The following is a 13,357-nucleotide window of genomic DNA, read 5'->3' on the forward strand; positions in this document are numbered from 1 at the left end:
TGTTCGGGTTGATTGCCCCCCCCGCAGCCGAGGCCGCCCATGCGATGCATCTGCACCCAGCATTTCCAGCTCTTGGAGACGGCTTGCGATTTCCAGTTTGACGCCCCTCAGCTCGTCGCCACCTGCGCTGCATCTGTTGCATGGATTCAATGAAATTGTGCCGCTCTTCAATCTCTTCGTGTATCTGCATTGGACACTCCTGATCAGTACATTCCCATCAACCCCACGCCCGCCAGTCAGCGGGCATTGGTTGCTTGCCCGCATAAACGCTGCACTCTCATACCTACTTAGTGCACAAAGTAGTTTTGATCATCAGCAAACGCTAAGATTCAAGGATTCACATGCAAACACTCGAAAGCACACTCTCGCTGATAACCTGGCTAATGATGTTGACACTCTCTAACAAGAACCTATACGCACCGCAAAATAATTTACTGATACATGGCCGTCGCCAATCACGGCCAGTGCAGAGCTTTGACATCTAATGCAGACATGCCCCAGAAGCATATGTGACTGCAGGTGCAAGAACAGGAATGCCATCATGGCATGCTAAGCTCAGCCAAGTTGCAAACATGCAGTTGATTTGAGCCAAGCCTACCTGATTGATCAGAAGCTCGGAAGGGGATTTTGATGGCCCAGCGGGTGAGTTGCAAATCTGCCCGCCGCGTCTGCTGACTTCCAATGCTTGCAATTCCTCCAGAGTCTTTCGGCCGTATTGCATCAGCAGCTGGTCGTTCAGTCTTTCTTCTGCGGCATTCGGTATGGGCATGCTTCGGACATACTGCTCACGCTCGTACCGCCTGCATCATGCAACCGTCACGTCGTGATTGCCACCCTTTGGTTCGATTGAGTCCAGTGACCTGTCAAGCCCATCAAATATCTCAAGCCATGGCCTTGACCAGGTTACATAGTACGCACCTGTCATTCCTGCGACTGATAGTGTCTGTCATCCACCTGCCAGCACTTCCTAGCTACGCCAGGCAGGCACTTCCTGCTACCTCGGGTAACAATGTGTGTGTGGGTGTGTGTCTGTTCAAGGATGGTGGTAAGTACGTAGTACACAAATGCATACATCCTGAGTGCTGGAGCTCGAAGGCTGAGGGAAAGGTCTTCTTCGTTGAGTTGCAAGGAATGTTGGCTTTGTTCCAATCAACATGCGCCGGAGACCTTGTGCAAAACTCTCTGCCAAACAGGGTTAGATTTTCTCCTCTCATACCCTCCAGCATCTCTAGCCCGGCCCAATTAGTATTGCAGCAATGTTAGGCCCTTCCTGCTGTCTATCCAAGCAGGGAGCCATTGCACCCAGGGAGAGGCCCATACTGACGGGCCATGTCCAGGGACGCACTTGGTGGCCATCAAGATGTCCAGGTGAGGCTTCTTGCAAGGCTTTGTTTGACATGGAGGAGGCAGTGAGTAGCACCCTACCGGTCTAGGGACCGATTCTGCACGCTGCTTGCTCTTTGGCTGCAGCGTTTCCACCCGACCAGTACTCAAAGTGCGTACCCAATCCGGGGTGCCACCTGAACGCGGCCGATTCGTAAGGACATCCCTCCCACCCTGTCGTTCCTCACCGCGAACGTGCCATTCTCTGTGAACGTGTATCTGAAATGTATAATTTATGCGATTCAATTGCGAAGCGTGCTTATCCTAGTATGTTGCCTGCGTACTTTGCTTTCAGCGCTCGTTGCGGAGGTGTGTAGAATTGCTGTCGTATTCATGGAAACTCAAAATTCTGGCAGAAAGCGTGCTTTGGGTAATATGTCAGCGAAAAATGGACACGAAAGCAGCATACTATGAAGACTTCGCATTATTTCTCCTTTCGCTCTTCGTGATAAGCCACGCTGTGTCATATAGCCTGCCACTAATTCCGCGGTGGTTGTGGACAACGGTTCGGCACGCTTGCCATTCTTTCCTCGGCAATGGCTACTCATTTCCAATGAATTTCGCGATCAGACAACAATCCAGTACCTTACTGAGACGTTTGCTACGTCAGTACAGCACATTTACATTCATAACGCCAGCTGCAAATCAGCACACCAGGCCTCATACACTTGCGAAGGAACGATAGGAAGACGTAACAATGGACAATGGTCATTGGCAATAAGAGACCAAGCAGAAACAGAGTATCGAGGAACTATCCAGTACTACTACTGGCAGTAGTCTATTGAAACTGTGCGGTTTAGATAGCTGGTGATGACGATGCAATCCCTGATGGGGCATAATAGCAACTCCACAATCAGTGCCACCGTTACCATCACCAAAGGCAAGTGTAACTGGACCAGCCTCAATTGACCTGGCATGTCTTCTTCGTCTTGTACACTGCAATAGAGATCAGCCAGATCTGACCAACAAGTTCCCGCGATTTCCTTCGAGAGATCATCGCAACCCATACTCAGAATACCTTCCCAGTAGTCTCATGAGATGAAATTGCCCCAGTTTTGTATGGTATACATGAAAGGGCGATCAGGTGCAATTAGTTACTTGGCCACTGCAAACGTCTCCTTTGGCAGAGAACGCATAAGAGGTTGTGAGAAATGGTCTAGTGCCCCAAAACATAGCTGGTGTCTGATGCCCTGGCTCTTGATCACAAACAGGTGGTATCAAAATCGTATCACGACAACGCAACCATCACAGCCAAGCCGTCCAAAATAAAGGAAGTCAATCCTTGAATACGAATTATATAAGAACATAAAGGAACAAGGCAACAATGTCTCCTAAGGCGCGCACTGCGTCTATCTACAGGCGGCCCTCCTGAGAGACATCCGCAGAGCTGTCCCGAACAAACTTATCAACATGGTTGTGCCAGTCGGGTCGAATGGCGTCCACCTCAGCCAGTAGAATCTTGCATGCAGGGGCATAAGCGGCAGCCGCAATTGCTTTGACAGTGCCAAGGCCGGATGCCAACTTGCTGAGAGGAACAAAGCACACACTTTCCGCCCCAGGTGCCATTGGAGGCACGAGCGTCGGATGCAAATGAGCCTCATGCAGCACACCAAACAGCAACGCCCACACCGCATCAGCGTCCACCGCCGCCAGGGCCTTCAGAGTGAGAACAGCAGCAGCAGACACATGAGCGCCACGTGCTCGGTCGAAAAGCGGCAAAACCGCTCGCGCAAGGTCACGTATCAGTCGAGCAATGGCTTTGCGCGACTCCGCGTGCTCTGCAAGCCCAGCGATTGCATTCAGCGTTGCCACCTGCCAACGCTGCTGCGTTCCGGGCGCGACCAAATCATCAGCTGACAATGAGACTGCCAGCGCATCATGGTTGTTTGCTATTTCGAGTGCCATGCGTGAGCGTGTGTGGCCGGTCGCACTGATTTGCAGCGCGTCCCCCCCCCTGGAAGTCACAAGAGGCGGAGGGGAAAGCAGCCTACAGAGGATAGGCAATGCTTCTTGCTTGAAGCGCCGTCTGAGGAAGTCTCCGGAGACCCGAGCCATGTGCACAAGCAGTGCTAGAGACATTTCAATGCGCACCGGCTGCCAGCTTTGTAGTCCTGGCAACACAAAGCCCCAGCACAGGTGTACATGCGGCAACAGGCGCTCCACTTGAGGGGGGGTAGGAGCAAGGTCGTCCTTTGCCAGCAACTGCTCCTCTACCTTGGACTCGTCTCGTTCAACGGCAGCAGTCAAGTGCCACAACGCAGCCAAGGAATCCTGCATGCTTCACTCTATTGGAATAAAACGCTGAATCAAGGAGCAAACCTTCTGCTGTTCCACATCGTCCACCTAGGTACCCCTCGATGCAGAATGTATCTGCAAACTCCAAAGGATAGTCTGCATTTATGATGCTTCCTGCCACCCACTATCAACAGGCAGTACAAGAGAATGATGAGTATTCTGCATAGAATACCCTTGCCTCAGGTGATGGTAATGGCAGCACTGATTCCCAAGCACTTCTTGGAGTTGCCAATGTCCATGTGGATGCGGAAGTGTTGCAAAAAAGATACATCACCTCATCTTTTCATCATGAGGATGATAAAAAGATCATCATCCTCACACGAGTATTAGCCAGTCGCAGGATCAAACAGGATCAAACACAGTGTTATCAGCCGTGCAAGTTGGGAAGAGGGCAGCAGGGTCGAAAGCGAACCGTGACGATTCGAGCTGCTGCCACAGAGTTGTCCAGCGAGTCATCAACCAGGAGAGGTGCAGCTGCATTACAAGCCGCCGATGCCAACTCCGCCGCCGCGTGAACCCTCACCCGGCGCTTTTCAAAGTCCTCCCAGGCCTTCGGCGTCAGCGCCACCTTGTCCGGGTCGGGTTTGCGCCGATCCTTCGCAGGCATTCGACCCCCATCATCCTCGTCATCCTCCCCCCCCCCCATCAAGCTGTCTGCGTGTCCCCGCGCACGATGATACGCTAAAAAGAAAGCTCGCATCTCGTCCATGTCGGCGGACGGCGGCATGCTCGATACGCCCCCGACGGCTGCTTTGTTGTTGTTGACTGTGGCGGCTGCCTCCTCCGCAGCGTCGGTCCAGGCCGTGTGCTGCATTTTGACACGCGTCGCGATGTCAGCGGCCATGGCCTCGCTCTCAGAATTTAGGCGAGCACCCTCTTCCACGGCAGCACGCATGAGTGGCTGCAGCATTCTCAGGAACGAGAGTGTGTGCTGCGGAGCCTCATGCCGAGAGATGATGGACACGCGCATGATCGCGGCGGATGCTGGCTCGGCCATGGCAGGCAGCAGATCTGCCGTGACCCCTGCCTTGCTCAGCAACGTGGCCAGCAACTGTGGGGACAGGGCGTAGCGCTCTGGCTGCCTCAACTGCGCGGACAGTCCGTCCACGACAAAGTCAATGTTTTCGAGAATCATTTCTTCCAGGCTGCTGAACTTCATGCCTGCAGTACAAAAGCCTTCATGGAAACTGTTGACAATGCTGCTCATCTGGCGGGTTAGATGACCGGATCACGGTCATCTAATTCTTCAAGATGCATTCACATGGCATGCCAGAACAGCTCTTCAGTTGTTGTCGACGTATCTTGTCGCAGAGTCCTTACTCTTATCCCAGTTTCGGTACATGGGAAGCTGCAACGATAAACACTCAGCGTCCGACACACCATGGCCAACAAAACGGACTCAACGTGAAATGTGACGACGTACTGCACGTGAAAATGGTGCAGTAGCATGAACACCAAGAACACACTACATCGCTCATGGCGCATGTACAAAAACCATCAAAGTCTCAAAAATGGACCAAACATGAGAACGGTGACGTGATGTGTGGACATTTTGAATGAGGAACCTTGAGGAAATGAGGAAATTTCGCACCGGTCACCATGGCTGCAATACAGTCCTCTGCACAGGCGCTGACCACAGTACTAAGATCAGCTACGCGCTGAAGGCTCGGCAGCAGCAGCACCCGAACGAGTGCAGGGGAAGCCAGCAGGGGTGACATGCAAGATGCAACGGTCCCTGTGAAAGACAATGCCCCTCGCACCATGAGCATGGTCTGAGCTTTCTGCTCCAAACTCGCACTCTCCGATGACTGGGATGCGATGACGCGCTCTTGCATCAACAACCTGGCCAGGCTGGCAACACCTGGAGCAACCGCGTCCCACAGTCTCTGAGTCACGGATGACCCATTATCATCCTGCTGCTCCACGGCGCCCGAATCTTGCTCGACGTCGGCTTCAGGCTCATCTGCGGCACTGCCAGAAGAGCGAGGTGGCGAGGGGCCCGAGAACTGGAGAGCCGTTTCCTCCGTTTGAGCAATGTCAACGGCCCAAGTGGACGGAAACTCCCGCGCCATGGCTGCATTTGCCTCCCGTTGAAGTTGTTCCATAGCGCCCATCCAATCCGCGAGCTCGTCACTCCCCCCTACGCCAGCACTCTGCGAAGCTGGCGCCGCAGCATCAGGTGACAAGGCATGCCTGCTGCGTACATCAGTGCTGGGGGAGGCTTTAGGCTCCTCTGAAGGCAGTTGCGGCATCGTGGCGGATAACTCCACCCCCTCGGCGATGCCTGCTAGGGCCTCACAAACCACGGAGGCGTGGGAGGCCACTTCAGCTTGCCATGACATTAAATCGTCCGTGCCGCCACGCACAAATCTGTGCTCGGCGCCTGAGGATTGCTGCGGACCCAGAGCCTTCTCGAGGGCGCCGCGGAGGTGATTGAGAAGGCTTGCCACATCCGCACAGCACGCGGAAGGAGGTGTAAGTGCGTGCGAGAGGCAGCACTGCCGCGCGAGCGAGCGCACGACGCCAGCAACGGCAACGTACGAGTCCTTAGACATGATGAACTTCATGCCCACCGGCATTTGTGGGAACAAAGGAGCGATGGAGCTGCCTCGCGGGTGTGCATTTGCAGCTGCACTGCACGCCTTGGCTCCTCCTCCACCGTTACGATCCGAAGAGGCTCCAACAGCAGCTTCGGGTCCTTTGCCCTCCACACATGTAGCATCGACCCCTCCTGGCTTGTTGGGATCGGAGGAGGTGACCACTGTATCCTGATGCACAGCTACCTCGGAGTTGACTCCGGAACGCTGAGATAACTCGTCCGCCAGATCCGATGTTCTGCTCGCCCTCGGCGATGCCACATCAGCGCCCTCTGCGATGGAGAGAGGCGAAGCTGCACGAGCAAAGGAGGAGGGGGTGACTCGGCGAACGTGGCCATGCATCCACAGGCCTGCGGTGGTCGCCTCCGTCTGAAAGAGACGCACAAAGAGGGCAATGAAGCGGCCAAGCTCCACAGAGTTGAGAACAAACTCCTGAGCAAACTGCACCGGGGGTGCGGCACAGATTGCAGAGGTGAGTCGGCGAGCGGCCCCTGTCAGCTCTGCCTCTGTGTGTAGTACAGCTGAGTCAAGCTCACCTCGCAGCGTGCGCAACAGCTGCTGGTGGCGCGCCCAAGCAAGAAACGAGGAGGGGGCGGAGGTGCAGGGGGAGGCGATTGCTGGCACAATGAAGCATTGGCAGGGCTCGTTGACCCTGGGCTGTGGATGCTGCCCCAGGGTGAAGACCACGCGAACTAGAATCTCCTGCAAGTCTGGCCCCATGGCCTTGGGGCAGCGCTCCGCAAGCGCGGCAGCCATTTGTGCGAGCGATGCAAGGACTTTGGTGCTTGAGTGGTTGCAGAGCTGCGGTAGCAAGACGCTCAGGACAGACTGCAACGACGCTCTTGTACTAAGTAGCCACGCGTTGTCGCGCACGACTTGTAAGGTTTGCCCTTGCGCTGCGGATGAACCTGCAAGCATGAGAAGCCAGAGCTTTCAGGCTGTGCCGTGCATGGACCAGTCCGCTGACTGTAATGTTGTCTCAGCGATTACACTCTGTGGACTTGACAGCGCAGTTTTAGAAGTGTTAACTTTATGCACACTTCAGAACAGAAACTGCATCGCCTCGTTCTAGAACGTTTCCTCTGGAACATAAGATCTGCCTCTGAGCTATTCCCACAGCGCCAATTCGGGTCATTGCTGTGCAACCTGAGCTGTAGTTTTGACTGCCTATGTAAGAAATCATCAAATGGACACTGTAATACTGCAAACACGCACTTTAATCCAACAAGCTGCCAGACACGCCTTTGCCAGCCTCATCAGCAATGTGGTTCTGGGACACTGCACACCTGCTGCAGATGAACTTGTCAGGGAGGCGGGGGCTGCCTCAGATCGCTCATCATGACCTGTTCCAGCAGCAACTGTGGACAGATCCAAGTTCTGCAGGGCAAGCAGCACATCGTGAGCACTGTGCACGGCAGACTCGTCGGAAGCCTTGCCAAGGGCCTCAGCAGGGATGACATCATCCGCCAGCACCATCAGCAACGCGCTCCTCAAGAGCTGCAATGCCGCAACGATGACGGTGCTGCGGTCGTTGGCCTTCAGTGATGCTTGCAGCTGGACACAGCACTTGGATACCATGCCAGGCAGGAAGAAGGCCAGTGTGGCGACGTCTTTGACGGCATCCAGCACACAAGTAATTGTGCTCAGAGCGTCGCTCTGAAGGGCTTTTGAACCTGCGTGAGCATCGCATGCAGCTCAGCGACGTGATCATCAGCACAAGGCGCTCCGGAGACGGCCCACTCCGTTTTGGTTCTGGCAATGCATAGCTGAGGGGAACGGAGACATGGCATTAAAACTCTGCACAGCGCACATTCCTGTAACAATACCAATACTTGGGAAGCCATGGTCACACCTTTGAGTTCATTGCCAAGGTTAGATGGAGGGAATAGGTAGATTTGCAGGTATACGTACAAGCAAAATGCTCATGAAGGATGTCACGCTTCCAATAAACTTGACCATCTGTTGGTATTGTTGAAGGTTGGTTAGACGTATGAGCTGTTGCATCGTTTTGTAGTGCAAGCAGGGTGTGTTGTGTCCTTACCAATGTGGCACAGTCCTCCCACCAGCACAAGCATTTTTATGACATGCACGCGCATCGGTGGACCGGGGAAATACCCCCATTGGACTCCATTCACAAGAAAAAACGGCGGCAACACTTCTGCAATATCTGGGAGATTGAGCAAGCACAGCGAGCAATGCTCGCGCGTACGACAACTTTCCACCTCGAGAAACCGAATCCAAACTCTTTTCTCGTCTTCTGGTGCTGCTGTTCTGCCTATTCAGAAGAACAGCGCTCAGTAGAATGATGAACAACACACTGCTTTACACGAACTGACAGCAGAATCGAGCGCGAAGCACACCCTCAGCACCACGGTCCATTTCAACCTGAGCAACATGCAGAAGGCCATGTAACATGTACCCCAGAGCGATTGTCAGCTGCTTGTCCACATCGACAGCACGAGGAAAGAGGCCCTGCACCACCGGCCCGCTGGTCGCTAGAAAGCTTCTCAAAGCGCGCAGCACGCACAGCATCAGGTCTTCTCCGCACGCCTCCGCACGCATGTTCACCAGCGCTGCAAAGCGGCTGATGAGACCCATGAGCTGTGGTTCCTCAGTGACCGGGCTCAGAGACAAAATAGCCGCAATACACTCCATCGCGCGCTCTGCAGCTATGCTCGACTTCATTGCAGGGACTGCTATTGGCGGGCTGTTCTCTGAGGTCTGCTGCTGCGAGCGCAGCTGGGCGATTGAGTCGAGCATGAAGAGAAAAGGGAAGAGCACGTAGTCGAGACAGGTGTTGAGATGTGCCCTGACCATGATGTCACTGGACAGCAAAGTGTGAGCCTGCTTGAGTAGCTGAGTGATGCGATTCACATTCTCCGCTGCCATCAGGATTTCGGAGAAGACGGGCTGCAGTTCTTGGAACACGAGTCGCTTGTTGTCCTCCTCAAGGCTGAAGGGCGCCATCCTGTTGCAGCTCTCTAGGGCCCCGGGTGCCTGCAGTAACGACAGAACGCGTCGTGACAGCACGTTCTCTGGCAATTCAACGTTAAATTCAACAACATTACTAACTGGCACGTTTTCTACTGGTTGGTAACGGACCTTTCAGCAGAAGAGTTCCAGGTTATGATAGACCATATAACCAACCATTCCTCCAGAGCACGGCCCGAAAGAAGGTTTTGTTAGTCTGAGTTCCAAATACATTGGCTCAAATGGCACGGAACGGGTGATCAATGCTCACATGCTGGCTGGATACTTGGCGATGTAGAGGCATGCTATAGCACCCGCAGCTGTGCAGATGAGAATTGCCGCCTGAATTCCCAAACGCTTGAACGTCTCGTCTCTCTGCAGAAGTTGTTGATAGCCTCGCTCGGCATGACTATGAGCATGACCCGTGGCCATGGGAACTTGCGGCAACGCAATGACTCAGACTCCGATAGCTCAGTGCTGCGCCATGCTTGTCAAACGATTTCCCGACACGAGGAAGAGAATCTTGGAAACCGTTAGTACATATGATATATTTTGGATACCGACATAGTCGTTTACAAGAGTGTTCACTCAAGCCACGACTTCTGCAAACCATACTTGCGATGCTTGTGCCACGAGTTGCCAACACTGCCAGGGCTCAGAACTGTCTTCGTACTTTGCATAAATCCTCCCTCGCACTCGTGCGTGGAATTGTAACAATTTGTCATGCAGTGGAGGACTCGTCCGTTGCCTCAACGTCAGGGTTTGGTACGGATTTTCGAATGGCCTCTCTGCCTGCACAGTACGCGTGCACGATTCACCTCGTTACGACAATGTATATGTCTGCGCGCAAACCGCACTCTGTGTGAGCATTGGTGTCATGAACACGCAGTGAGGTGCAGAACAGCAATGTGAGGTCAAACACCGCTGGTGATTGAAAGCCCGTAAAGGCTTCCTCGTTTTACCCCGAAACACGAGAATGGCATATTTTTGCGTCTTGTAACAGAATATTATCTGAATCTTTCTGCTCGTGGAGACGTCAGAGTGTATAGGGTGGCAGGACACATTGAATGGAGGAGCTGGAAGGATGACATCACGGATGTCTTTGAGTACTCTGTCACCATTTTGGTTGGACATGCGGTAAACAATGACGGCTACAAGCAAGCGTCCCGTGTATTTTGTGCTCTGACACGTGTGGTTGGGAGTGCATGCAGATGACGTAGCTTCCGCAAAGAAGGATCTATTACGTGCTATTTCACTAGGCAATCCATCAAGTACTCGTTTCAATCAACAACTGAAGCAACGGAGGGGCGAAGTCGAGGAAGCACAAGTGGCCCTCGAAAAGTTTGGATCTGAGATTGACTATGACAAGCTTGTGGGCTTGTGGAAGCTCCTTTACACCACAGCAGCTGACGTGGTAAGAATTAACTTTCAGATGGATTTTTTTTGGCAGAAGATATCATGAGTTTCACATGATGGGGCATATTGGGTAAGCAATTTAGGACTGTGCTTGCTCACGGGGGACATGGCATGCACTATTCAAGTTACGAGCTCGCACCTGCATTGGCCCGTCGAAGGCTGTGCCTTCCATCTCTCTATTTGTATTGCTGTGAGAGAATAATGGTCTGCAATCGATGGGGCGAGAGTGTGCTTGTAGCCATTGTGTCTTTCAGGGCTATGGACACCGATGAAATTATTCTAGCCGTCGGTGGGGATGTTTCCGAACCTAGATGTTAAAATTGTTGACGCGCCTGTCGAGGATGCACAAGACATTACAATTCGATGATTGATATGTTTCCCAGAAAGAACACCATGGTTTCCAAGTATTGTTGGAGCTGCTAATGTCCATGATGTAAAATACCATTGGCGCCTGCCAGGCGGCTGACACCAGCCAGCATCAGGACAAACTTCAATGGTCGAGCCCTTCACGGAGGAACACCGCTTTGGCTCGGAACAGCGTATCGCGCCAACAGGTCAACGTCACACAGTGCGCTAAAAACTGCCGCGCATCAAAGCACTCTGTAGTGTGATGTAAACAACACAGCCACTTGGGACGGCGACAAGATGCCATGGAGTGGCAGTATGACGAATGATCCGGCGTCTCACTCATCCATATTACGAATATGGATGAATCATTTTGAGCTCATCCCAACTTGTGAAAAACAGCGCCGCCGCATCTATCTCTTAGATATTCGATGTATGACACGTTGGAGTCGCCACATCTACAGGCTGCAGATCAACAGTGGAAGAACTCTTCAAGCCGTTTCCTTGCCGCCAAACCCGACTTCTTGAATCTGCTGCAGGTGCCTCTAATGCTGTTCCAAGATGGGAATTCCCCGCTGCCGTTTCCCAATTCGTTCCAGGTTGGCTCGATCTACCAGCGGTTCACGTCGCTCGAGGAAGGCGTCGTCCAAAATATCATCAAAGTGGGAGACGGAGTGCTCTTGCAGAGCGGTGACGGGCTAACGTTCATCGTGAATGCGTCCTACTTGCCGTCCGGGCCCCGGACAATTGTTCTGAGCTTCAAGGAGGCTATCATCGGCCAGCCCAAGATCACCGACGCCCTCGAGGCGTTTGTCGCGCCTGCCATGCTGCCCCGAGGTAGTTTGCAGCAAAGCATATTGCTGGGCATCAAGGAGGTGAGTCTACGGAGTCCGATTCAGATAATCCACCTTGTCATCAGTCAATTCTCCACATAATCAGTGTTCCTAGGTATGTCCATGTGTTACGAAACAGCCCAAAGTCATCATCAGGCGTAGCTACACACTGCCATGATAGCTTAGTCCGTCCAGTTATTGCGGTTATCATACTCTTTAGTCCGTACAACCTCAAGGCTGTCTCCTTGAATTCCTCCCAGTTTTGTGCCTTTCACATCCTCCCACCCAGCATTCCCAGGAGGCCCACCATCCGGCGTCTGTCTGAAGCCAGGATTGGCTTGATTTCACCACAACAGCCACACCTCTGCTCCATATGGTACGTGTGTCCTGCACATTGGGAGGCTACATGGTACAGTATTCTGTCCTGACGTACCTGGTATGTGAGCAGAATGCAGCTCTATCGTATGCTACTTTGTAGGCATATCCATAAGGCATACGCTGTGTTGCAATGGATGCTTTGTTCATCAATGCGGGAATGGTAGAGAGGAGCGCTCCGACTTGCGGGAGACCATGGATATTGGGGTGAACGAAAGATCCACGCCTGTGTGAGGTCAAAGCGAGGTTGCTTGTTAAACGGCCCAGGGTGACTTCTCCGTTTTTTACGTCAGTTTGAGGTGTTCTGTGGCGAGCAATCCATCGCAGGAGAAGTGCAGTTATGGAGGTCAGTTGTCTTTCTTTGACAGTACCGTAACAACACCAACAAACGGAAGGTCATGGTCACGCGTTTGGACTCGCCGCCAAGTTTACATAGAGAAAATATGTTAAACTTCTAAGCATGTTCATAGACAACATATCGAATATGATGTTACGCTCCCACAAAGTTCGCCTGTTTGTTGGTATTGTCACGGTATGGCATCCACAGGACCACTGAGTGTGACGACCGCCACTGCATGTTGGTTGACTTTTGGGTGTGTCAACATAAGGGTATGCATGCAGTTCAATTTGAAGATCCCTCTTTTGACACCCTCGCAATTGCGAGAGCGCTCGAGTGGCGAAGGAGCACAAGGACACTACATGCTCAGTTACCTGGATGACGATATGCTCATTGGTCGGTCCCAGACAGGTGGAGGATCATTTATTTTTTCAAGAGCTGAGATATCTGAATTATCGTGATCTGAAGTCTTATGAGATTGGAAAGCTTGACGGGATGCTGCGCTTGATGATGATTATTCTTTTCACATCTGTTGTTGCCTATTTCCTGCCATTATATATGCGATGTAATGATGATTCTTTTAACATCCATCAACCATATTTGTGTGCACGCCAATCTTGCAGCAGATAAACATGAAAACCATGTACCGAATACATTTTCATTGCAACTCAGGCGTACCCAATAGATGTACATGCCAACAGTTGAGTTTCCCTGTGCTGTCTCTGCCTTTTGTGCAGGTGCGTGGTAGCACAGCATGAGTGACGGACTGCCAGCGGAGTGGGGTACACCGGCGCCCCTTTTTGTCT

The 13,357-nt window shown here is 52.6% G+C and overlaps 1 protein-coding gene across 1 annotated transcript; it reads left to right on the forward strand.

Moving 5' to 3' along the window:
* The first annotated feature begins 11,437 nt into the window (after positions 1–11,437).
* Positions 11,438–12,017, forward strand: LOC149809897 (putative plastid-lipid-associated protein 10, chloroplastic). The gene is made up of 2 exons (XM_089994550.1): positions 11,438–11,881; positions 11,979–12,017. Exons 1-2 carry the CDS (start codon positions 11,438–11,440, stop codon positions 12,015–12,017), a joined length of 483 nt encoding a protein of 160 aa, XP_089850676.1.
* Positions 12,018–13,357: the final 1,340 nt, after the last annotated feature.

The sequence above is a fragment of the Nuphar pumila genome, unplaced genomic scaffold (assembly GCF_984573655.1).
Source record: "Nuphar pumila unplaced genomic scaffold, dmNupPumi1.hap1.1 HAP1_SCAFFOLD_692, whole genome shotgun sequence".
NCBI lineage: Eukaryota > Viridiplantae > Streptophyta > Magnoliopsida > Nymphaeales > Nymphaeaceae > Nuphar > Nuphar pumila.

Excerpts from the sequence above, each read along its gene's own strand:
- LOC149809897 (XM_089994550.1), top strand. The coding sequence starts at position 11,438 with ATGTATGACACGTTGGAGTCGCCACATCTACAGGCTGCAGATCAACAG. Across the intron at positions 11,882-11,978 it reads TATTGCTGGGCATCAAGGAG|CCCAAAGTCATCATCAGGCG; the intron begins GTGAGTCTACGG and ends GTTACGAAACAG.